At 40.9% G+C, this 27,670-nt stretch overlaps 1 protein-coding gene across 1 annotated transcript in view; it reads right to left on the reverse strand.

The window, feature by feature from the left end:
- The window catches only part of scfd2 (sec1 family domain containing 2), a 91,322-nt gene that overhangs the window by 30,390 nt on the left and 33,262 nt on the right, over positions 1 to 27,670 (reverse strand). The window contains exon 6 of the mRNA XM_086047749.1: positions 10,121 to 10,412. Within this exon, the coding sequence (XP_085903875.1) occupies positions 10,121 to 10,412 (292 nt within the window). The remainder of the gene's footprint in view (positions 1 to 10,120; positions 10,413 to 27,670) is intronic.

The raw sequence follows: 27,670 nt of genomic DNA on the forward strand, positions 1-27,670 counted from the left end.
GGAAGGAAGCATCCTATCACAGGAAGTCTGATCCTCCTAATCACGGCTGCGCTTCCCGTTCGCGTCCCTGAGCCTCATCATCATCAGACCTAAGAAGCCACGCAGACAGGCATCCCACACAAACACGCATTCATGCTGGACTGGAGGCGCAAGTGAAAGTGGATTACAGGGCGGACCGCGAGCAGACATAGTACTTAGCGTATTATACGCTGACACCGACACCATGACTTAAAAAAATAGCTAAAAACTGTCTGTACAAACTATAATTGAATAGTTTTCATACAGTCTCTAATTAGAGAGTGCGCTTGTGTCATGATCCAGATCTTGAGGGGGGGCGATTCTGTGCCAGACCGTCAGCCACAATAACCTCTGATGATGAGATGCTAGCGCTTAGCATTACACAAATAACACACACAGCCTGGCTAAAACACACAAACCTTGATCATATACTCTACTCTTACACACTGTGGAACAAGCTGAATAAGCAACCGTATTTTTCGGACTATAAGTCACTCCCGTCAAAAAATGCATTATGAAGAAGAGTAAAACATGCATAAATTGCTCCAGAGTACAAGTCGCTTTTTGGGGGAAATATTTTTGACAAAAGCCGAGACCAAGAAGAGTACAGCCCCGACTCGAACCCAAAATCGTGGGCGTTTTCGGAAATATTCTTCATGTGCACTGCTTCAATCCGACTCCTCAGAAACCCAGACCATTGTTCAAATGTGCCTTTTGGTTATTCACAGTGCCCCAAAAAAGGAGTGCTGGAGCCAAGTGCGCCGGCAGTAATGATGGAAAACAGTTCAAGCACGAGCCGCTCATTGCTTCATAACACGGGTTCCGTTCCAAAATTCACAGCTCTGCCGTTCTAACGTCAGAATGAATTTCGAACGCACCCCGTGTTGACGCAGTGAACGAGTTCCGGTCGGACAAAACTTCTGATTTTTCCGACGGAAAAGTTGTCCTTTTTAATTTAAGAATACTTATATTAACTGGAATCCCACATCATATTGCCGCAAAAGGTAGAAAGCGGCTCGGTTATTTCGCCTTTTGCTGCTGTAAATCCTTGTTGTGAAATAAGGAAGCCGCATGCTAAACTAGCAATACGTCTGACATTCGTTGACAGGCCACTGGCGGCAATTCTTCTCCTTCTCCAATTAGTTGGCAAATACATTTGGTGAATTACCACCACCTTCTGGCAAGCGGCGGTAATGCACCAAAAGTATTTGCCAACTGCCAAAGGAAAGTCAACACTTTAGTTGAACGGAGATTTTGGCTGCCAGCCTTAGCTCTATTTTTAATACATCCAAGTCGCACCTGAGTAGACCAGCCAAACTATGAAATAAAATTACGACACATCGTCTAAAAAATATGGTTATCAAATTATTAAAAATACAATATATATAATACTATTTCAAAGTTAGTATATTACAATACAGTAATCCCCTGGGCTTGTTCTTCTACTCTAAACTCCTCCAAGCGACGAACGCATTTGATTTCCATTTGTAATAGTGTGTTTTCATTAAGGAGCCTCCAGTTTGCATTGAGGGTCAAGGCCTTGTCGAGACAGACCACTATGAGGGCCAGGCCTCGCCTGAAGGCAAGTGCCAACACTTATGGAAGATGTGTGTGTGTGTGTGCGCGCGATTTGGAACGTGTTTATTTTCTGAGGTGGGGGTCCCTGAGCCGCAGACAGCCATTATCATGGCACACGTACACATGCGCGCCCACACGATAACACTAGCGATGATTCTCTTCAACCGGAACGTTTCCCACGAGGAGAGAAACAGTGCTTCATTCATGCCTTCATCTCACCACATCTGACAAGGAGTGTCTAGTCGGACTAGAGTTGGACGCCATAGGGTCGACCCTCAAAGAACGGAACAGTCGTCATTATCGTGTGGCCCGAGATTAAGGATACGTGAGACATAAAAGGGCGCTTTACAAGAAAATGGCAAAAAAACGCTGCTGTTTTGAATGTTTGGTCACATGAACAATAGTTACAAACACAGTAGTTTTGACCAATTATAATATTATATGCAGTAGAAATAATTAGATTGTAGAAATATTTTTAATAAATTCTAATTAAACATACAAAATGTTACTATTAAAAACAATAATTCAGATTTTTTTGTGTAAATGAAGTCATTTTTTGCATTAGTTTTTGTTTTACTGTATATAAAATAAAATTAGTATTATATATATTAATCCGTTTAAAATACTACATATATTTTGGGCATTTACTTTTAGTTTTTATTTACTTAATATATTTTTTAAATTATTATGAAAACAATAAAAAAAATTAAAAAGGGTGTGCAGCTATTTATTCGGATTTCTATTTAGTTATAATGTAGTAGAATATAATTTCAATTAAGAAAATAAAAATATAACTTCTTAATATTAAAATACATAAACATACAACACAAATATTCTTTGTTAATTTCATTCAAACATCAATTTTATTAATTATGTGGCTAAAGGATTTCAGGGCATTTATTTTTATGGTTAGTAATTCTGAAAAATAAAATAAAGATATTTTAGGGTATTTATTTGTATTGTTTTGAAAAAAAAAAGTATTTTTGCATCTTTATTTTGAATGTTGAGATTATTTATTTATAATTTATCAACAGAAAATCAACAAATTAAATATTTAAAAAATTTTGGGCCATTTATTTTACATTGATGTATTTAATTTATTTATACTGTATTAATTACAAATGACAAAAATGTAAATCTATAATTAGTGTATCTGATTTTGAGAAATATTTGAGCGCATTTAAATGATTTAATTTAGTTAATTTATTTCTAATTTTTTCATTAGAAATGACTAAAAACGCTTAATTTCATTAAGTCTTTACCTATTCATAATTGTGAATTTACAAAGTTTTAAAGGCATTTAGTTTGTTAAGTTATTTATAAATTTGTTTAATGTATTTAGAATGTGTTATTTCTAAAATAAATTCAACTTGACACTCTTCCGATAAAACTGCAGCTATGTTAGCATCTGCACTAAATTCAATCCCAACAACACCTATCCCGCCCACTCACGTCTTGTCACGTCAGCCCATAATAATAAGCAGCTCACAAGAGAACCATATATATGAAATACACACAGAGTCGCCGTCCTCCCTCCCCGCTGCATGTAAACCAAACCATGGACAAAAACCACAGAGAACAATCGACTAAGTACAAACATTCGCAGTGCAAAATAGGGGGTGGGGGGTTTGTTGGCTTTTTTGGGATTCTTCATCCCATACTATCTGCCTCCAGACCTGCATTCCTCTAACGGGACATTTTGATAAGACTCAGCGTTGCCTTTGGGCTTCTTTTTACGACATATGAAACCGAAGAGGGACTTTGGAAAAAGGGGGGAAATGTGTATTTGTTAGCCGATAGATGAGGGCGTGCAGGGGAACAAGTGTGTGGGGGGGGGGGGAGCGGTGGTGTTCCCGCTTGCTTGGGCTTTGATTAACACCAGGCCTCCTGACAGGAAATGACCGGTCCGGCACAGAGCGCCAGGAGAGCTTCCATCTGGTGGTGCAGCGGAGCCTTGGAGGAATTCTCCATTACGACAATGAGATCTCTGCGCAAAAATGACACTTCTGCTGCCATTCCGAGGCACCAAGGCAACGTGGACAGTGTTTCCTTTTTTTCTTTATTTTTTTTATTCTAAGTGATCATTTTTTACACTATGTAAAAAGGACAGTCCGAATTTAGAGTTGCACGCCTTCTGTGTAGTACCACGTTGTGCCACAATATGCAATAGGCAGCATTGAGCTCTCAAGGAAGACATGCAGCGTAATTTAGAGCAAGAAGAAGCAGAGCACCTAGCTACTGTAACTCCAACTAATCTTGAGAACTACCGTAATTCCCTGTGAATAGCATGCACCCTTATACTGTCTAATACAGGCACGGACAAACTACGGCCTGTGGGCCATACCGTAGTTTGCCTTTTTAATCCGGCCCGCCGAACTTGTCCAACTAAAAAAAAAAAGAAATCGGAATCATTCAATGATATCAACTTGTCCTTGCAGTGCCCACGTTTCCCCAATAGCTGGCTCACTGTCCACTGGTGGACCTTTGTGTGAAGGGCAATGTGTCTGGCAAGCCACACCCACTGTCTTTCTGCACGAAAGAAATGGGTCTTGTCTAGCGATGACGTCATTCAGTCACGCAGGGCGCAGGCCATCACGCACGCTAAAATACATTTGCGGGTCTGGAAGCGAGCGAGATTTTCCCGCCACTTTATGAAGTGGATTGTAGCGAAGGTGCAATAAAATCAAATTATTCTTTACCAAACTCTGGGTACATTTGCCACATTTGCATTGATTGTACTGCTAATGAGTCGTGTCAAAAGGGAATTTATTTGCAGCACCTGCATTACACAGCTAAGTGGAAAGCGTCACATGTAAAAGCGATGTCCAGTGGTTGAAGGCTCACGAGCTGACGCGCGTGCGGGGGCCTCATGCACGTACGCATGTGCTAATGTGTTTTCGGCCCTTGTGTGGCGCGTATTTGCGCGCGTATGAGTGCGCGTGGGCTGCCGTCTGCTGTCTCCTATTTCCATCGACACGTCCCCGCGGACAGACGGGCCGTTTTATGACGAGCATTTCCTGTCGTAAATAAGACGCAGAGGAATTCTAAAGCAAACACAGGCGTCAACCGCACACGAAGAGCCGCAAAGCGACGCCGCCTCGCTACCGCACCGACTCGGATATGACAGACAAGGTTTTCTGGAGCATCATCACGCTGTATTTCTTTCAATTTTCATTTATTTATTTTTTTGAAATGTAAACTAATAATGATGCATTTGATTCCCTACAATTTACAACAGTTCCCACTGGGTCAAACTAAACATAAAACAAAGTTACACAAAGTGAAATTAACTTAAGAAAGTCTGCTAGCTTAATGCTAACGCACAATGCAAAATGTTATAGACTAGCTAAAAAATAGCATTGATCTCCTTTTAAGCAACGGATGTTTGAAGACCAGCACTGCACAATACTCACATGCATCCACAAGATGGTAGCCAATGACTTTTTTTTACCCTAATTGAAGCCCCTCAACTCACTTCAAATTGTTCCTCGATACCAAAATGCCACCAGATGGAGCTAAAGTTGTTGTTTCTTTGTCCTGACCATAAAAACAGTATATTGATGGGAAGTTTTCAGGATATTCCAGAGGACAGATTCATCAACCTAATTCCCTCCCCCCAATATTTTTCTATTCTCATCTGTATTTTTCCTGTTTGTATTTTTATTTACTATTATTGTGGTTCTGTCTAATATTTTTTATTTTTCCCCCAAAATATTTGTTAATTTGTATACTTTTCTTCTACTATATATTTTTTGTAATACAGTGTTTGTGATTTATTTAAATATATTTTAGTCTTATTTTTCTATATTGATCCCATTCATTTGAATTGATTTAATATTTGTTTTTTCGTCGACTATATTTCTATTTTCATCCTAATTATCTTGTATCTTTTGTAATGTGTGTATTTGTCATGTAATATATATTTTTCCAATTTGTATTTTCAAATTTTTGTTGTATTTTTTCCCCCTTTTATTGTCCATTATTTTTTTGTCATGCAATATTGTTGTATTTTTCAGCCAATATTGAATTAATGAACAAAAATATTTGATCATATTTTCTATTTCTTTGGAATATTTGTGTTTTGATTCAATATTATTCTATTTTCATCCTAATATTTCTTCACATTTTTTCCCATTTTCATCTAATATTCTTCTATTTTCCATCTACTTTTCCAATATTTTTACATTTTTACCAATATTTTTCAAACTATTTCTGGTAATGTATGTATTTTTCCCAAATATTTTTCCCCAATATCTAATATACTAGTATTTTTGGTATATAGGAAAATATGTGAATAAAAAACTGAATATGCAGCTGCTTTGTATGTTTTAGAACAGTAAAAAAAAAAAAAAAAAAAAGAATCAGCTCATTTTTGCCATTTTTTGGGGTGAGGGGTATTTGAATATCTATCTTTGTCTCGTGATGTAATATTTTATTGTCTATAAAAAAAAGCACAAACTGGCTGATTTTTGCCCATTTTACAAGAGTTAATATCGCCCGGCCTAAGTAAAAAAAATAAATAAAAATTGCGATACGGTGCGTGTGCAAACAGGAACTCTGTATTTTACCCAACTCTGTATTTTAATCATGACACCTGAGAAGTGTTTCAAGAAGTGAAAACAAATGCATAATATGTCGAACTGAAAACATTGCCTGTGCAGTGAATAAGGGATTTAGTATGACCACACTTTCTTTTCCTATGGGAAAGTGGACATAAAAAAAGGCAATCGCGGTGACCACGGTGAAACCCCTACCACAAAGCTCACCACTTGGGGTCAGCTTGCTGTGTGGTCAGATTCTGAGGAGCTAGACGGTCTGTGATGGACCTCTCTTTTTAATTACGGCCAGTGCTCAGTGTTCACCAGCTTATCTGATCAAGTCAACTAGCGGGAACAAGAATAGCTGCTGCTTTACCAATGAGTATGCACTGTATGTGTTTATACAGTATGTGTGTGTGTGTGTGTGTGTGTGCTGAGAGTTTGAGAGGAAGTGAAAGAACCACCGCCAATTAAAAATAATTGAGACTAATTTCAAAAACACGGTGCACATATTTAATCAGGCGCGATCGTTCGACCGACTTCTGCTCCACTTCCTCCAGCGACAAGCCCCCCCTGGATTCTTTTGGGGCAAAGAGGAGGAAGCCCCATGGTGGTGGCGGTGGAGGAAGAGGAATAAAGGAGTGCAAGCAGACATGGAAAAGGAAATGAGGGAGAATAAGAAAAATAAAGAGGAGAAGGAGAAAAAAAAAGTTTGCGACGTAGGCAAAATAAAACGGAGTCCAATGTGACTCCTTTCATGTCGATCACTTGGCCCGCGCCAAGGCAAACAGCCGCCTTGGGGGAGGTCCGGGGCTCTCGCTGAGGCAACCCCTCCAGCCTTTACCACCCCGTCCTCGTCCCTCACAGTCTTTCTTAAAACACACACGCAGGACAGGATGAATAACAAACCCAGCGTTGAATCAGCAAGAACCCTGCATCACTTTTTGGCGCGGATCAAGTTATTTTCATTTTTGCTGTTACAGGCCGCTTGCATCGGGGTCAAGCGGGGCAGTGACCCTACATTAGCGCTACTTAACCAATTCTTACACAACTTTACAGACAGCTAGTGCATGTGCGGCGGAAGAAGCTATTCAAATTTGGTGCGGATCAAGGAATTTCTCTTGCTACAGTCAGCTAGCATCGGGGCCACTGGTCCAAGCTAGCTGTGTGTGGCATTTAGTCTTGTATAAAGGTATGGTAGGAATGGTACAGCCCATATACAAGAACATGTCAAGGACTGTCTCGACTCTACTTCGGGGTCAATCATTTCATTTCAGGATGTCTTTGCTTCTTGTTGTTACCGTCCGCTTGCTGACGGAGCTGTAGTGAAAAAGGTCGACCTTGTGCCTATCCACTTCTTATTATTTAGAACTTTCCCATCTATGGAGTGGGCATTAGTCCCCATTCCCAGCAGTCAAAGTCAGGCCTCATCGCACTGAGCCGATGTCCCGAGTCGAGGAATTAAGAAGGTTTGGCTTGGCCCGCTCGCCTCCTCTCTTGCTGAGGAGGATGTTTGAGGCGCACCAAAAACAACAAAAACGCCACCGCGGCTGACAGGAAACACATCCGCGGGGCTCGGCGACATCAGCGTGCAGACCGCAACAGCGGCATTTACAAGCAGCGTGGCAACAGCCAATCAGGCTCCGCTGATACAGCGCGTCTATGGGAAGCCTTTGGAGCATTTATTCACATTTATTTTTCACATTTACATGTAGTAGCACGCCCTTATCCTCACTTGTAAGATATTTTAGCAAACCGGTAGAATGATGAGAGCGCACTAGTAGATGGACTGTCTTACTAGTAAAGTGTTTTTCCACTACTGTATGACATTGGCATTATAGTATGTTACTAGTGAAGCAAAACTGTACACAAAATTGTCATATGCGGACTACTAGTGAAGCACAAGACTGTACGCAGTAGATATTTTGAACATTACTAGTAGTACTCGTAGCACACATCTGTCGACTAGTGGACAGTTTTACCTCACTAGTAACATGTAGTAGTCCTATGCCGAAGTTGTCCTACTAGCGACGAGTCTGACGACAGAGCATACTAGTACAAGGACAAACTGTTTTATAGCAGACTCGAGCGCACTAGTAAAACGACGGACATTTGAACAATAGTGGGACAGCTTTGGCATACTCGTAGAACAACTACAGTACTGTACATGTTGCTAGTGAGGTAAAACTCCTAATGGTCATTTTGGTGTTATTAGTAAGGTATTGGAGACTACTAGAGCTTGACACACGCCTACTAGTTAAGGCTGGTCGTGTTATTCGTGCTGCACAGGAGTTTACTAGTAAGGTTTGATTGCGTACTGGTATGATAAAAGTGCCACTGTGGAAAACATTTTTTTTAAGTTTAGCAAAAAAATGTCAGTGCTAGTACTTGTGACAAACTGAGAGAGAATTAACCTCTACCAAAGTGATAGAAAGGCCAAAATATGGAGAGAAAAAGGATCTGCTTATGCTCTAAAACACACAAGCTCATCTGTGAAGCACGGTGGAATAATGTCATGGCTTGGATGCTACTGGAACGGGTTCACTCGCGTTTATTGATTAGTAACACATGACGGTAGAAGCAGAAGGAATTCGGAAGTCTACAAAACCATTTTGTAGTATTTGCCGCGCTAATACTTTTGGAGGGAACTGTAAATATGTCTCAAGAACCCTTGTCCTAAGTCGAACAGGAAGTCGGCCATTTTGGGCGGGTTCTACGGCTCGTACTATGCTGAACCCCGACTACTGCACTCGTGGTGACCAGGTTCCATACTATGTCTGGTTCTCATTTTAGGGCTTTAATTGGGGGAGGGGGGTGGGCGATGTCACGATCAATGTTTTTCTCCGCCTCATGTTACTTCATAAAAACTCACTTGGCGTGTACACACTGTTCAAAAAGGGGAGGTCCGCACGCACACACGCACGCACCCCCACCCACACACACACACACACGCGTGCTGACTAAAACACAGCTGGCACACCACGACGGGGTCACTTCTAATGAAGTGTTTATAACGCAGAGTCGAGGGTTTGGAGGCGAGGCCCCTAACGGAGAACAGGAAGGCGAGACAACTTGCATGAGGAGGAAAAAGGAAAGGAAAGAAAGAGAAATAAAGAACACGCCTTTATTAGCACTTTACATAGATTTACCACCCATATATGAGCAATATGAGTGTGTTATTTGAGGGTATGCGCAAAGGTGCACGGGCAGGCCACAACTAAACCTAGCTGTAATTACGAAGAAGGGGAGTGTGTAAGCTCAAGGTTAAAGACGCTATTACTGCAGTGCGGTCGTGGACAATCCATCCATCTATATAGTCGACCTTCATACGCGCCGCCACATACCAGACTATAAATACACACACTATTGCAAGTTGACCCAACAGGTACAACGCTCATTACTGTGCCGATTGAGGGCTTGTTAAAGGGTATTATGGGGTATATGCACATCTTTTCGGCATTTGTGGCCATGGTGTGCAGAAAGAAGAAATGGCTGTGAAGGCCTAATGCAGTTCAGACAGTCACAGCCTGTAAAAGGTGCTTTTTTTTTTTTGTGCCTTTTTCAGTGGCAGTACCAATATTTTGCCGTGGGTCTTTTTAAAAAATTTTTTTAATACAAATAAATCAATTACATATATTCTTCTAATAGTTATAATACTATTATCATACTACTATTATAATTATAATATATAAAATATATTACATGCTAGTCAAATAAATTTGTATTAGAGACCTTACTCTTTAATTAATAATCAACAATAATATTATATATATATATATATATATATATATATATATATATATATATATATATATATATATATATATATATATAAAATACTGAGAATTTACTAACTTCTAGTAATACCGACAATTTTTGACTGAGGTGCTCAAGAACATCCTCCCGCTAAAGTCAATGTCAAATAGTGACCTGTAGTACCTGTACTTAGTAAATGTGGTCAAGTCAACAGGCAGCAGCTGTCTCACCTGTGAGTTTTTGCAGCAAAGGGCTGAGTGTGGTCTCCCTGGTGATGGCCAACGTGAGCCCGCCGATCAGCTCCCTCTCCAGCTTTTCCAGCTTGTCCCTCGGCCAGGCATCCTCCCGCTCAGCGTGCTGGGCCTCGTCGGCCAGCGAGTACAAGTAGACCAACAGCAGGATCAGCTCGTCGGGCCCGCACTCGTCCTCGGCGAAGCCGCCGCCGCCATCTTGGCCTCCACGGGGCTTCATCAAGGGCAGCATTTGACTCAGCACCGAAGGGAAGTCGGCATCTCCCAGAGCCTGATATACAAAGATACGTGCTAAGGTTATGATGAGCGGATACTGTCAAATCACTCAGTAGAGCTTCCACCAAGGCCTTAAGTTACATTTCTGATACTATCTCCAAGGCCAAGAATTACTTTTTTTTTTTTTTTGCATCTGAAATTATGTTATGTTAAATGTTCTGTAAGGCGCTTTGTAACAGCGGCATATAAACATACAAATACTGTATTGTATTGTAAGAATTGAAAAATATTGGATGAAAAATACATAACACATCAGGAAAAATATATTAAAATATTAGAAATACAAAACAAAAATGTTAGGTGAAAAATAAATGTTGAACGAAAAATACAAAAATACTGGCTCAAAATATTTGGGGAATAGAAAAAACATACAATAGATGAAAAATATGAACACATTAGAAAAGAAGATAATGGGAAAATGTAAGAAAAAAATAAGTTAAAAAAAAAAAAGGTATCAAAATAGAACAATTTTGACCAAAGATATCTGAAAATACTAGGCTGAGTTTAAACTTAAATTTAAATTCCATTTAATAATAAAAAAATTCCCTCTTCTAGGCAGCGTGGCACTTTTCAGTTCCACTTCACGTTCTTACCAACACATTTTTCTTTTTAACAAAAAGCAGAAAGCAGCATGGTCACTTTTTTTTGCGGTGGGGCTTGACTGAATAGAAACAACAGGCCTTAACCCTAACGGCCACACCACTCTTCAATTTAGGCAAAACAGTGCGCATTGAAGGCAAAAAATAGTGTGTCAAGCCACTGAGGTAACACCCCATTGTGTTGCTTGGCAGGGCGACTCAACAAGCTCCGCCCTTGCCAACATTTCGGGGCAGCGTTTCAGACCAGTGACCTGATTTGGGGGCCGCAACAACAACCGGTCCCAATCCTTCCCTCACATGTGCAGCCGGAGTCCGAGATGGCATACTGTCGATCGCCAGACTGTTTATAAAAGGCTGAGTGCTCGCGCAACAAGGATGAGCTCATAGGAATTGGAACACAAAAGGGCGGGGATCTACTAACTAAGCTGTCTGATGAACAGCGTGAACGAGGGAGGGAAGAAAAAGGAACAAAAATGAGTTGGTATTGACCGCTTTTTTGATTGGATCTGTTTTGAGTATTTGAGTCCACCAAAGTGTGCAAGCTAGAGAAACTAGTCCTTTGTGTACAAAAAGCTGGTTGATGCAGCTAGCTTGCTTGTCACTTGTGATCAAAAGACTGTTTAATGTATTATATTATTACATTTTTCATTACATTCCGGGTTGATCCTCACCTGGAGCTAGTACTGACCCGCTTTTTGTAAACCATTGACTCTCTTTATATCTTGCTTGTAAATGGTGATCAAAAGGTGTGTTGGATGTGTTATGTGGTTGATCCTCAGCCAGGGCCTGTATCGACCAGCTTTTTGAAAATAAAGTACTAGCTAGCTACATTTGCAATCAAAAGGTTGAAGTGTTCTGTGTTACTATTTTCCATGAAAATTGTGGATGACCCTCAGCAAGAGCCTGTAATGCCCACCTTTTTGTAAACAAATGACTAGATAGTTAGCTTGTTTGTCAATCATGACAAACAAAAGGTAACATGTTTTATTTGTGTTATGTCATAATATTTGGTATCAAAATTGTGGTTTATCCTCAGTCAGAGCCTGCTTTTTACAAACAAAGGACAAGCTAGCTATGTTGTTTGTCAATTGCGATCAAATGGTGAAGTGTTTTATTTCTGTTATGTGGTACAATTTTCCATGAAAATCGTGGTTAATTCTTAGCCAGAGCCTGTATTGACCAGCTGTTTGTAAACAAAGCACGAGCTAACTAGCTTGTTTGTCAATTGTGATCAAAAGGTAAAATGTTTTATTTGTGTTGTATTTACCATTCTCCATGAAAATTATGGTTGACTCTTAGCCAGAGACGGTATCGACCAGCTTTTTGTAAACAAATGACTAGATGACTAGGTTGTCTATATATTGGGATCAATAGATAGTGTTTTATTTGTTATTATTTTCAATGAAAATTGTGGTTAATCCTCAGACAGAGACGCCTGTATCGACCAACTTGTTGTAAACAAAGGACTAGCTAACTAAGTTGTTTGTCAATGGAGATCAAAAGGTAAAATGTTTTATTTGTGTTATGTAATAATATTTTGTTTAAAAATGGTGGTCGACCCTCAGCCAGAGCCTCCAACAACCAGTCTTGTGTAAGCAAAAGACATTGTTTATTTGGATCTGCTGTAACTGGCTTGTTTTTAGACATAAATATTAAATCGGTTAACTCCCGCTGATACTTGTATGACGGTTAAGACTGTTAAAATGAAATTTCAAGTACGTTACAATACCACTGCAGTGAGATAATACAGTATTTACAAGACAATGAGTTTGTTTTGAAAGGGTGTACAGTATTTCATTGCTAATGCGAGCGAGTGGCTTTGAGAGAATTCAGGCAGAGTGGTGGTCCCGCTGGGGGGGATCCAGTGTCTGACCCAGAAGAAATGCGCACTGAGCCAAAGAGCAAAGACTCAGGGATGGACGGGGGCCAAAGCCTGACTGACTGACCCTCGTGAAGAGAAGTCACATGACTGCGGGTTGAACTAGCCAGCTCATCCTTTCCAAGGTAATCTCGCTGCATTGCAGCATGCCATACCTCTCCAAGATGGACACCAAGGTTGGGGGAATTTCCAGTGAGTCAGTTAGTTAAAAAAAAAAAAAAAAAAGTGCTACAAAATGCTATACTGGTCCAGAAAATATTAGCTTAACCTTTTTTCCAAGGCTTGTAACATGAGACTCGTACAAATTTCGCGAGACTTCATAAAATAAACTCTTCAGGAACAGTTTTCCGAAGACAACAGTGGAGTGAAGAAGAGCAAGGAGAGGAGCTGTGTGAGGAATCTTCCAGATATATTCGTCAGCCGACACTCCAAGCTCCATCCAAAGAGCTACTTCCTGAATACTCCAAATATTTAATGTGCGCTACAGATTTGACATATCGCCTTGTTCAAGTTCATAACCACTCAACATGTGCTCCTCGACAAAAAGCTGTACAAAGGTTACAGCTTGTTCATTTTCTTGCTCGCATGCAAATACTAATATAAGCCTATAGTCACTTTTGAATAGCCATCCATCCATCCATAACTTAGTTTTCAATGACTATTTAATACATTAATAGATCCAGAGATACGATGGAAATGGTCAATTTATTCGGCTAAAATCGACTTTGTTGCTAAATGGAGTAAATAGCACTAGGTTACATAATATTACATTCAAGTATTACCAATATATATTTTAATTATAAAAAAATACCAATGTGCTTACTAAACATTTTTTTGCGGGTGTGTCGATTCTGAGTCATCCAGGTCACGACAAAGGTCGAATCCAGGTAACTGGACTATTCTTGTTTGTTGAAATGGGTTTTTTTCTTGTTTTCCGAAACCTTCCAATAATGAGTCAGGCAACTGTGCTATTACGCTAATGAGTTTTAAAACTTCACTCTGGAATTGGAGCACACAAAAGGTGAACTCCTGAAGAACAGACGACCATTTTTTTCCCCATTTTGTCCATCCTTCTGATCATTGCAAACCCTCATTCTGACATCTGTTGCATGTCCACTTTGTACTGTGCCATGTTTCCTAGCACGGGCCGTAACTGGCTCTCCTCAGCAGCTCTATAAAAGCTGCTGTCAGCGGCCTGTCGTGATGGCGCCACGGCAGGAAATGGAGGCCTTAGGTAGAGAGAAGCCAGCTTGAAATCCAGAGAAGCCGACCGACTTCCAGGACTGAAGCAAATATCAACACACACGTACACATTGAAGGTGTTCTGATGGGAAGGTGTTGAGACGGCGGATCTCGGCTAACCGTGAGACTTTGGATAGCACAAGTGGGGCTTTTGTTTGATTTATGAACTGGGGTCGGTTGGGTGTTTGGTTCCCCAGTTTTGCCATTTGCGATACACATATCGCAAGGGCCATTATCACAATGACAATATTTTTTTTAATCTATATATTGTGCAGCCATAGGGAACATATTTTTTATGTTTTAATGTGGTCTCTTTCTTTTCACGGATTTTTACCAATTGCGGGTAGGTCTGGAAAATATCTTCCGTGATAAACATGCATTACTTATTCGAATAGATCCGAACCATTCAGGACCGTGCTAAAAAAACAAAAACAAAAAAAACTATGTATAATATTTCAAGTGCAGTTAACTAATACCAACTGCCTTAGTATGGTAATATCAGGAAATACATATTATTATAGATTCTAACTCTACTGCCGCTATGCTTGAAAGGGACCATTATGCGTAATTATAGAATAACAATCAAAACAAAGTTAAAATTGGCTCTCTCAAATATTCAAACACAGCTGTTACGTTAAAATAACGTATGCAATAAAGATGTATTGTACTGCAATGCAAATTGTGAACGTCCACATTTCTTTGTTTCAGCTTGTTGGAGAATTTAGGTTAGCTGGCTCATTGGCTCCTTGCACCCACCAATCACACACGCACAGGGTTCTGGTTTAAATCGGCGCGCGGCTGATTGACCGATCATCGTTTGGCCGTTCTTACCATCCCGGGATCCATCAAGGCTCAGCGTAGCCCAATCACAGAGCCGGGCAAGGCTCAGCGAAAAAAAAAAAAAAAAAGCTCCCCTCAGACAGGAAACCAGCTCCAGATGCAACCCCTGGAGGAAGGTAAGCGTTTCACATGCAGCGCTAACCAGAAGCAGGCCTCGCTGGCCGCCTTCACAATGAACCTTTTTCTGGGTGCGGCGATTGGCAAGGGGGGAGGGGCAATTTGTGGAAGGTGGCTCGGGTGGTTCGGCTTGCCTGTCCGTCAACGCCGAAATGCTAAATTGCATTCTTTGACAAGCACTCTGCGAAGCACAAATATGTAATCATATCGGCCAATCTGGAAGCCATACATGAGACCTCCAGAGACCGGCCGTAAATCTCCATGTCGGACTCAATCGTGAACAGCAGGGCTGCTGCTTTTTTCCACAAACAAAAGCGTCCTCACCCTGACACGCGACATGAGAGTCATGGTCACCATCAGAGGAGGCAAAAGTACACACACTCTGCGAAACATAACAACAAACAAAAAACTCTGACTCTGAATATGTACATCCAGAAATAAAAAAAAAAAATAATACTTTAAATTAATGAGATATCATATCGAATTTCTCGTGACCAGTAAAAAAGTGTGAGAGCAATGACACTAAATTCAACACAACTGCTCCCCATTCACACCTGAAACACTAACAAGTCACATGACAGTGGGGAGGGAAAATGGCAATTTAGAGCTCATGTGGACATTTTCACTTAGGCGTGTGCTCACTTTTGTTGCCTTCAGTTTAGACACAAATGGCCATGTGGAGTTATTTTGAACGGACAGCAAATTTACACCGTTATACAAGCTATTACGGGTGCACATCTCTCCACAAAAGACAATTCAATCCGTATCTCGCGATACGATTCAAGGATGCAATGAAATTGTTTTTTGTTACACCCCTACAATCTATACATTGTCATTTCTTCAGTGTTGCCCTATAAAAAGTTATAAGGAAATGTATATATTTTTAAATGCGAGTAGGTGTCCTCACTTATTTTTTTTATAATTGATACAATGAAAAATTTCCTAAAGTGCAGTACCATGTATTTATACTGTTACTTCCCACCACCGGTCATGCTCATCATAATTGTTGCCGTTATGTGCTGGGATGACAATGATGAATCTGACAGTAGGAAGCTGCTGTTTGAAAAAAAAGACCATTTTCTTTCCGAAAGTTGAGCGTGAACGGAAACCTAACGTTTACTTTACGCCTATAAAAATCCAGTGATGGACAACATCCCCGTACAGGCCACGGAAGAAATGTGTGATTTTAAACAGAAAGACTACAAGTTATAAATCTGACCAAAATTCCAAGAATCAACAGTGGAAGAGCAGAGATTATACACATGCTAAGAGTTTTAGCATGCGAGCGTCAGGACAAATGTTTTCGCTTGTGAGAACTGTTCCATTGTGACTCACTCGGTGAAGTAAAATACAAAAGACCTAAAGGAGACAAATGATTCAGTTTCTTTACGCAATTTGTACACTCTTCAAAGTGCTGGGTGAAAAGTAAACCAAACTGAGTGAAATAGCTGACTTAGCGCTGGGTCCAAAAGTTATCAAGTCAATGTTGGGTTATTTATACGCAGTACATTGGGTTGCGGATTTGACCCAGCACGTCGGGTTAAGATTTTGATCCAACAAGAGGTAAAAACGTTACATTAAATTTCCTTCAACTTCAGAACACCACAAACATTTTTGCGTTTGCCTTGCTGAAATTAGCATTCTACTACAATGCCATGTTGATTTGAATTTAATTAATTGTTCAGCCCTAGTTCGGCTGTATTTACCTTTGAGGTAAGAAACATTTGCATTTAATCTTGTGGAATTGTTTTTATTTGAACATTTATTTTGGTATCATTTTATTTTCCTTTTATGTGCAATACATTTGAATCGAATCATTCGTTTTTGAATGTGCCGCTTATTGGAAGCTCACGCATGTAAAAAAAAAACAAAACAAAACAAAAAAAAAAAAAACGCTAAGGGCCGTGAAATCGTGAGAAACACTTAAAAGTAAGGCGACCTCTCACTTTGGCTGTGTCTCTGTGTAACGGCTGACATAAATCTCTGGCCTGACTCACCACAGAGTGGGAGCTTGCTCAGTTTTGTTTCTGATCGCAGCGTGCTAACATGTTAAGCAGCACAAATCAAAAAAGCAGCGCACTGCACATGACTGGAGATACACTTGAAATGTCCTCACCCTGCACTTTCCCCACTTATAATTTAGAAGCGACTCACAGACAAAAACAGCGGTCACTGCGGCTGGAACATCTGCTTGGCACACGACACCCCCCGCCAAGTGGTACAGTCCAGTTTAGATCACCACGCCACAGTACGTTTTGGAGTGCTAAATCTTAATCTGTCTTGTGTTTATAGGGTTTTATAGACACGAAATGTGTTTTTCTTAGAAAAAAATTCAAGTACAGTGGTATCTTGTCACAAAACTTGCAACTTAAATTTATTTGTACAGTGAAACATTTTCACCAGGATAAACACGCTTGCAAATATGTAGTTTTCGGGCATGTTGGGGCTCCTCAAAGAGGAAGTCAACCCAACCATATTTTTTTCAAGAATATGTTCCTAGCAGGCCCACTAGCTGAAACCCGACATTCTGATTAATTTTGCGTTTAGGGAATATAAATTAAAGGGACACTTGGGTGATCTTAACATTGGTACTTATATAATAGGTTTGCATGTAAAAATGACATCAGTACTAAAGTGCCCCCCCAAAAGACTGTCGTGATTTATGTTCTTTTTTTGTGATTATATTTACGACAAATTGCCCCGCCCCCTTTTGGGGCGTGGCTTATGTTATGTTTTCGGTCTTAGCTGTCTACGTCACGGGAGGGAGGCAAGCGTGGTAATACAGCTCGCTTTGTCAGTTCTGTTGTCTAAAACGGCAACCGATCGCCACCAAAATGCAAATGCACATTACTACTCTTGTCCACTTCAACCTGTGAAAGTATAAAAGTGTTCTGCACAATAGGGGGGGCGGCCATTGGCCTACTTAACGAGAGGCGTTATTCATGGAGTTATTTATTTCCTAATTTCTCCACAATCAATGGATAAAATAGAAAATGGCAACTCTTTTCAAAAAAATATATAAAATTAACTTTAAGAAGCAAAATGCACCCGTTTTTAGCCATCTCTGGCGGCGGCCATTTTGTCTTCTGTCGACTGAAAATGACATCACAACTGCTCACAACGACCAATCACGGCTGACCTGCCTTCTGAATCTGAGCCGTGATTGATCGCTGTGAGCATTGTGACGTCATTTTCAGTCGACAGAAGACAAAATGGTCGCTCCGGAGATGGCTAAAAACGAGTGGATTAACACTTATTCCACAAACGCAATATTTATCAGAATGCCCTGTTTCAACTAGTGGGCTTGCATAGAACATATTCTTGAAAAAAATATGTTTGGGTTGATTTCCACTTTAAAAATCCAAATACATTTTCGGATTATTTCTTGGTAAACACGGAGAAGGTCTCTGCACCACAAATTGAACGTCAGGGTGCTAAAAAGTGACATTTGACAATTGGAACCCCCTCGTGGGAAAACACATGCTCGCCAGCCTCACAGCTCTTTTGCTCGACTCCAAAGCTCTGAAGTAAGACCGCGAACTTTGACTGCGGTCCTTAATGAGCCTACATATTGGCCTGTGACGCATTACGGCGCTTGTCCCCTTCCCACGCACACTGCGAGAATCGCAATGGCTCATCAGGAAAAAAGCAGCCAGGACAGTTACATGCCATCCTCTAATTAACTCAGGAGGCCACGGCATGGAGGAAAACATCCTTGAGTAAACACACACTTGATTACAATAAACACACCAAAGCGGACAGTCAACATTGTCGCCTTTTTATTGGGGCCCGAGCTTGTATTTTTGAGGGCCTAAACATGAACAAAAACTCACCAAACTTTCGTCACACATCGGGCCTGACGATAAATTTGTTAGTGTAAAGTTGTCACATACCAGTACCAAAAAAAAAAAATGTTGTGGAGCACCCCCTAGAGGTTTAATTGTTATGATTAGCATTATTATCTTCAAGCATGAAGGATCAATTTGATACAATAGGCTGGATTTACAGTATACTGCAGATGCATGTGCCCATTTCCGAATGACTGCCGGTATTTCCAGGATGGACAAACCTTTGTGCTCATATTTTATTTTTAAAAACAATACATGGGCTAGGTCATTCGTATGTGAAAAGAAAAAAGATAAAAAGTTAAAATCTGCATAATAAACCAAAGATGCGTGTGTAAAATTCAAAAATAAAAAAAACACAGTAAAACGGACACGTTGGAGTTTTAATTATTTTTCCAACAGCACAGAGAGAATGAACGCCTGGCAGAATTGTTGTATGCTCTCTTTTTATGTGTTGCTGCTCCATGTGTGTTAACCCATTGAAAAATGTTTTTTTTTTATTTGTGTTGTTTGGGCAGACCCCGGAGTATTTTGATGAGGTCAAGCCGGTACTGATTTTGACGATTTGCACGTTTATTAACCACATTTAGAGAAAGCCCAATTCAGAAGATATCTGATGCCATGCTTTTAAAAAAAAATATTTACACTTCCATGACATATCCCAATTGCGTCACCAGACGACAAAACATTCAGAATTGTGTCACTTGAACCATTCAGCGTAAATCCCGCCCATGAGTTCTCTTCATGTACGTGCCTAATTAAGAATTGTGTACTGCGAGGGATTAAAGCAGTCGGTTTCTGCCTCGCACATGGAGAGCAGCAGGAGAAGGGTGGGGTAACCAAAAGTGGGCTGAAAAGGGGGGCAGGGGGTGGGGGTTACAACGAGAAAGCAATTCCGAGTAATTCCATTCCCAAGGGACCTGATGCATATTATTTGAAAAAGATTTTTTTTTTTTTAAGCCACTCCATTCAAACATTAGGGGGCAGTGTTGGACCACCTGAAAGCCCACCAGGGTCCACACAGCTTTCCCTCCAAAAACAAACGGCTTTCGAACTGTTTCAGCCCATTAGCTGTACCTTCGCTGCGTCCCAGCTGTGTCGTTAGGAATTCTGCAGTGCTGAGATCAGCAGGCGTTTGGAAACGGGTACTCGTCACCATCCACCATTGTGCAATTTCAACTAAATGGAGGTAACGTGCGCATCTGGATGATATCAAAAGGGGTGCGAAAGCCTCAGTTGGGGCCAGTGGCGGAAAGTAATCAATTAAAAATACTTCATTACTAAGCTGAAATTGAGTTTACAAAATGTATATAAGTGACAATAAAAATCAATTTATATTTTTGTACGTAAGTACATTCCAGAGTCTGTGCTTAGTAAAGTAGTTAAATCAGTGTCCATTGAGTAAATCCCTAAATCCACCACACCACACAAAATAACACAAAACTATAATTGCCTATAGTTGCCACAAGATAGTGGCAAAGGCCTACTTTTGTCTAAATGAAACTCCTTAACTCTCATTAAAAAGGTTCGTGACACCAAGATGCCACAAAACTTTTACCTAAATGAAGCTCCTCTACTCTTTCCAACATAGTTCCTTGGCACCATGACACCATAAGATAGCAGCAAAGCACTATTTTTGTCTGAATGAAACTTGAACTCACTTCAACATAGGTCCTTGGCATCAAGCTACCACAAGATGGTGGCATAGCATTACCTGTGTCTAAATGAAGCTCTTCAGCTCCATTTAACATAGTTCCTTGGCACCATGTTGCCAAAACATGGCACGCAGTTAATACTTTTATTGTTTTGGTCTGAGTACAAAAATGCAAGAATGAAGTTTACGTAGTCACAGATATCAACTTGAAGGTGAATTTGCAAATGCTAAACTGCTAATATGCGCCACATTGCACTAAACTTCTACTTTTTTACACAAGTATCTGAACTTCTACTCTTTTGCCCCTTCTGGATAGGACAAGCTGCATTTCCTTTTTTTTTTTTTCATAAGACTGTTGCTTTGTGTGTCCACACTTGTAATTATTATCCCGACCTCTGTCACCGGCATGGACAAACATGTCGCCTACACACAGCTGAGTTCCCCCCAAACATTTATAAAATGCATCCAATGGAAAAAAAAAAAAAAAATCTGGCAAAAGTACGCACCTGGGGGAAAATGAATTTTGTGAACAGCGCCAAAAACCACAGGAATGTTCAAAAACTAAACAAAATGAGGACGGCGAGGGGGGAAAAGTAATCAAGTTTGGAATGATGGGAAGAAGAATTAAGATGGTATCACTGCTGGTGTGCGTCTTCTAAGTCAGAGAGATGTTCAATTACAAGTCAATTACCATCAATTAAGATTATTTACCGTCTGAGCCTGGGCTAACTAGCCGGGCATCCGTGTCAATATTAAATGGACGACGTGTTCCCACAAGAAATGAGGAAGTAAACTTGTCTTTGTTCATAAGAAAGTGCAACATTAATAATCTGTCTTCTGTTTGGGAAAGTGTGTCCTCAGTGTGACATGAAAAGTTTGACTTCTTTTCCGGAAAGTGAAACATCAATAGTTTGTCTTGTTTTTGGGATAGGTAAAGTGCAATAAGTTTTTCTTCTTTTTTGGAAAGTGTCACATTAAAGAGGAAGTGAAGTCAAAATACTCTGTACAAAAAATGTTCTATGCGACCCAGTAGTATAAACAAGGCATTCTGATTTAAATTCCGTTTGTTGAATATGAATTAAGTAGCAAAATCCACCTGTTTTTATTCGTCTCAGGGGGAGTGCTGGGTTTAGACTAGTGGGGCTGCATAGAACAGGTTATTGTAAGAAAATGTCTGATTTGACTTCCTCTTTAATGGTTTGACTTCTTTTAAGGATAGCACAGCAAAGATGGTTTGACTGAGTACAACGTAAATTGTTTGCTTTCTTTTTAGGAAAGTAAAACATCAGTTGAGGAGAACCTTACGATTGCAGAGAAAAAGCCCTGAGCCTAGATTCCCCGGACCTCTCGACTGTGACGTAGACCTACTAACTACTAAGGCACCGCCCGAGTCCTATTACAACGATTAAAAATAAATAGCGCTGAATGGCTACACTCACTTTCAGATTAGGGCGTTACTTGGAAAGTCTGCATTCACACTAGTGGTATCACCAACTCGGAAACCCGAGAGCTGTCTCGGGCTGAAAAACAAGCAATTGTTATGAAAATCGATCCGAGCCATGACTCAAACATTGGCCGTCGCCAGTAAAACCAAGACAAAAATCAAATAGGGTAACATTCGCACGCCACGTTTCAAATCAATCTGATAGGAGGTATCTAGGTCAAATGTAGCGCCACCATCCGACCATGTGCGGTGCTGTTATTCATTCCCCGGGTTCCTGTCCCTGACTTGGTTTCCAGCTTGTGGCAACGCGATCCGCGGCGGAAGACAAACAATGACAATAAGCCAGGAAAAACACAATGGGACTCCGTAGCCGCGGGGCTCCACCGGAGCCTGTATAAGCATGCACACATACATGCACACACAATTAAATAAAGGCATTAATGAGTACCAAAAGGCATAATAAACACTCACGGGCTTATTTTCCCATCCTGGTTCCACACAAAAAAAAAGATAGCAAAGGGGAGGAAATGATCAAAATGAAAGAAAAAAAAAAAAGTGAATTTACGATTTGTTTTTCATATTATTGCCATAATCTAACTGGCCAACGGGGAGGTTTGACCTTTTTTCCAAGCACATTTTCACACATGAATTCCCACCGTATGATGAAGTGTATCATGTCAACACGGCGGTCCCTCCCTTGGCTCTTAGAAGACTTAATATCGTCAATGTGGTGGCATTCAGTGCACACACAGCGGGCTTCTGTCACACACACACACACACGCCCACCAAAACACTTGGTCCAACACACACATACACAAAGATAGATGTGTTGCGCTCATGTTTACTCGAGTATCACCGGCCGAGCGGACACGACACGCAATGAATGAGCGCACACACCCGTCGTAATCCTTTTGCAGCCCGCATGTCTGCACTTGTGCACTGCATGAATTATTAAAATGTTGTGTTATCAAGGCCAAGGATATGTCACATTTCACATACTTATTCAACGGGGTATTTTTAGCGTCAGCTCTGATACGGAACGTGACGAAATCTCCTAGCTAGCCAGAGCCTTAATCTGCGTAAATGCAAGATCGTTACCTTTGTTTGAGAAATACAACAGGAACAGTGGAGGATGGCCTGATGGCAGTCAATATTTATGGTAGGATAACAACTTGAACGAAGGCAAGTCGCAAAGCTAAGTCGTAAATCAACCATTAGCTGGCTTGATAATTGTCGCAGGATATATAAAAAGCTGTCTTGCGTAATTAACTCATTCACTGCCATTGACGAATTTACTTGTCTTTTCACAGTCCAGCCTTTCAATCCCAGGATTTTTTTTTTTTTCAAACATTAGGGTAAATGAGGGTCTGAAAATGTCTGGGAGTGAATGAGTTAACATTAAAGAAATTGTCTAATTTGGCCGAGGTGTAGCTTTTCACTTGTGAATATTTACCAAATCTGTCTGTTTGTCTTAAATAAAGTGTGAAGTAGTGTCAAGACCACACCAACCGAGATCAAGACATTATCGAGACTAGAGAGTATCGAGACCAAGACAACACCAAGACTTTTGGAGTTCGAGACCAAGACAAGAACAACATTTTGTGGCGACATATTTTTTGGGCTTGACGTAAGTGACTTTTTTTTCCCCAGCCGACACTCACAATCTTGCAAATTCGTTCACTCCTAAGAGTGATCCCAAGAGTGAAAAGGCGTATGTACACATGGCAGGCAACATAATGTATAAACATTTTTTTTTTTTTTTTAGAAAATACTTTGTAGATTTATGTAAACAGCATCAGGTAAAGAAAATATGCACATTTAAAGTATATCAAAGTTTTTACATATTCGGTTTAGTTCCACTTCAAATGGTCTCGATTTCGCAGATCATCACCTATTGTGGGTTGCTCTGGAATGTATCACCTGTGATAAATGGGGATTAACGTTACACTTGGTATAGATTGGAGAGATTAGAGACTCTTGGTATGACAATTAAACTACGGAGTTCACGAAAAAAAACAACGGGGGAAGGTTTAAAGTCAGGATGGAGACAAGCCGGGTGAGGATTGCATGGTTGATTTTCCAATATGCGTGAAAGGAAAACATGCTCCCGTCATGTTGACAACAGCACAATACAACACACTGAAATCGAACAATACAAACAACATCAAGCTGAGCTTCCGCTGCACAAACATTCCCAGAGTCGTAAGCCGGGCAGCTCAGCTAAATACACGATATGGGGGGGCGACCAGGCAAACCTAATTCCCCAAATCCACCTCGACACATCCATCTTTCTTGCTGCAACTGTCAAACATTTTCCCAGATTTATCGGCAAATCTCTTTCCTGTCTCTTGAACACAATGTCAGCAAAGTGAAGAAAGTGCAAGTATGGAAATTGTGACGCGCATCTCCGTCACTGGCCGATATCATTCTTGATGAAATTTAAAATGAAACAAAAAAAATTGTAACAGCTAGCTGTAAATTCACCAATAAATACAAGATAATCAAATAAATAGAATATTGTAAGTGATAAAAATGAAAAAAAAAAAAAAAGTATACACAACAGCACAAGACGGTTACACTTCTTGTCTTAAAGCGGAAGTCAACCCAAACATATTTTTTTCAAGAATATGTTCCCAGCAGACCCACTAGTTGAAACACAGCATTCTGATTGATTTTGCACTTGTGGAATATAAATTAAGCAGCAAAATCCACTCGTTTTTAGCCATCTCAGGGGGCGGCCATTTTGTCTTCTGTCGACTGAAAATGACATCAGAACTGCTCACAACGACCAATCACGGCTGACCTGTTTTCTGAATCTGGGCCATGATTGGTCGTTGTGAGTAGTTGTGATGTCATTTTTAGTCGACAGAAGACAAAATGGCTGCCCCCAAAAATGGCTAAAAGCGAGTCATTTAACACTTATTCCACAAACGCAATATTCATCAGAATGCCCTGTTTCAACTAGTGGGCTTGCATTGAACATATTCTTGAAAAATATATGTTTGGGTTGACTTCCGTTTTAATACGTACTTGCAGTGAATCTTCTGCAGTGAAAAATAAGATGTAATGTTACAATCCTAATACATACTGACCCAGGAATATGATGGCAAATTTCAAACTGTCAGACCGTCAAACCTTCGGAATTGTGAGGGTCCAATGTTATGTTTCCCTGTGTACAAAAGGCGAGGATAAGGGAGGGCCTTTATTCTTTCGGAACAGTTTGAGAGCCTTATCATATTTCCTTCAATCCAGAAAGGGAATCATAAAAAGTTTGGAAACCAGCTGTTTCCATCCACTAAAGTGATCATTCCAAATCAGTTCACTTCCTATAATACCATGATATACTACAAAAAAAAAAAAGGCATTTTCTTGACTAAATACAATTTTGTGAAACAGACCATATAACGCAAAACAAATCCACATTGGACAGTTTTACAAGTCCTGTAAGACGCGAGGCGCTGATGCCTTGTTGGACTGAGCTTGGCGGCAAAGATGGATGGCGACATCAAATTCTGGGCAGGCAAAGCTCATTCCTCCTGTCTTCAGACCTTGTAATCCCTGGAGTCTAATGGATCACCTTCACTTCCTCGGACCACAGACTACCAACCCAGCACGTGGCCAGCATTATAAAATAGAGCTCGGCAAAGCTAACGCTGACTTCGACGAGGACGTACAAAAGAGGTTATAACCAGGGGGTGTACATTAATGCTCCAAATAAATCAAGCACATCGCAGCAAAGGACGAGTGGGCTGTTTGCATATTTATAACATTTGGCACATGGGTACTTGCTCACAAAAGTGTTCAGTTGAGTACATTTCAAAAGCAGTAAATTGATGTTGTTTTCCAGTGTTTACAGAGCGCTTGTTTGCTCATTTATTTCATGGTTACTGGGTTACATGCTAACAGACTTGAAAGAACAATTGTTTGTTAAGATTTCTTTCCAGCATGATGAAGAATGGTGACGGGTATATTTGGGGGGCTGCATTGCAACACAGATGCAGGGTAGAATGAAAGCGCAAGACTGTCGAGGGATTCTGTAATGTAAAGTGCTTCTATCTCAGCCTTAGGCCTCGGGAGCAACACAGTGTAAAGACCCCAAAACACACAGCAGAAAAACCCAAGAACAAAGCATGTTCAGAAGAACCCTGATATAAAATTGCTGAATTATGCAGTCTGGAGTATTGAGAAGATACCGTTCAACTCAGATCTGAGCCAGCTGGAGTGTATTAAAAATGTATGAGGGCCAAATGACAACATACTGCATGCCAGGAGTCTTCATTCCTGTTCCTCGAGGGCCGGTTTCCTGGATGTTTTCCATCTTTGCCTGCTGCAACACACTTGATTCAAATGATCAGGACCATTATCCAGCTTCTGCAGACGTTGCTGATTATCTGATCAATTGAATCAGGTGTTGTTGCAGCGGGGAGGGATGGAAAAGTTCCAGGAAACCGGCGCTCGAGGAACAGGATTGAAGACCCCTGCTGTATGCGCCGAAGCTTCTTCACTACATCCGACATCTTGTACCTATGCAGGGTACAATGAAATCTCAAGGCCGATCAAGGCAATCTGAAGCCCCTAAGTGATGTGACACCCCGATCAGGGCTGTAGTCAAGTCCACCTTTATCAAGTCCAAGTCAATTTCGAGTCACAAAGTCAGAGTCACAAAGCTCTGAGTCCAAGTCAAGTCAGAGTCCACAAGATCCGAATCCACCGCGGTCAGGTTAACCAATCAGATGGCGATTTTGATCATCTGAAAAACTTTAGTTCACGTTTCTTTTGAAGGAGGATATTCATTTTCACGAATAGAAACATAGTTGGACTCGGTCGAGTCGCTAAAAATATTTTGCGAGTTCAATGGCCGAGTCTGAGACAAGTCAGGTCGAAATGCCAAGGAGTCCGAGTCAAGTCCGAGCCAACAAAAAAACGTGTCGAGTCCGGACTACAGCCCTGCCCCCGATCATCTCTCTGCCTTTGGGGGGTTCATCATGTCCCAGGTGGCTGCTGTCATGCAACAAGTCAGCATCACTGACACTCCCTGACCCGTGTTCGAAATGAAGAACGTCAGGCTGCCATAGAGGCAACAACGCTGTTTGACTCTCCCGAGGTGTGATGGATGATGTCTCGCGGTAAAGCCTCCTAAACAGTCTTTTGGTGCCTCTCTTCCCATCCTCGCCCCTCTTCCATCACGCCCCGTCCTTCCTGAGCAGATGGTAAACGCATCGCTAATGCCTAGTCTGTCTGTTTGCCTAGCGCCTGATGCAGCGCAGAGCCCTGGCCCGCTAAACAACGCCTCGCGGGCAGGCGTTGAAGGAGGCCCCTCTTCAAACAACACCACCGGCCAGCTGAGGAACGACACTGTCACAGTGTGCTTGAAACGTGCCAAAGTGCACCACTTAGTGTACAAATGCTGCTTGTTAGAATAAGTCATTTTCACACGACCAGTGTTTACACTAGTCAGACAGGCAGCATTGTATCGGGCTGTCCAATCAGGTACTTACGAGTGAACCCACTTAGGAGTTTTTCTAGTTACAAGCTGATGAGTGATGTTGAAAAAAAAAAAAAAAGGAAGCCATTATAGTATTGAAAAGCCCGCGCATGTGGGCAACGAGAGCCTGAATCCCCGACCTACCTTC

This window comes from Filicampus tigris, chromosome 12, assembly GCF_054856515.1.
Source record: "Filicampus tigris isolate MCC_2025a chromosome 12, RoL_Ftig_1.0, whole genome shotgun sequence".
NCBI classification, from domain to species: domain Eukaryota; kingdom Metazoa; phylum Chordata; class Actinopteri; order Syngnathiformes; family Syngnathidae; genus Filicampus; species Filicampus tigris.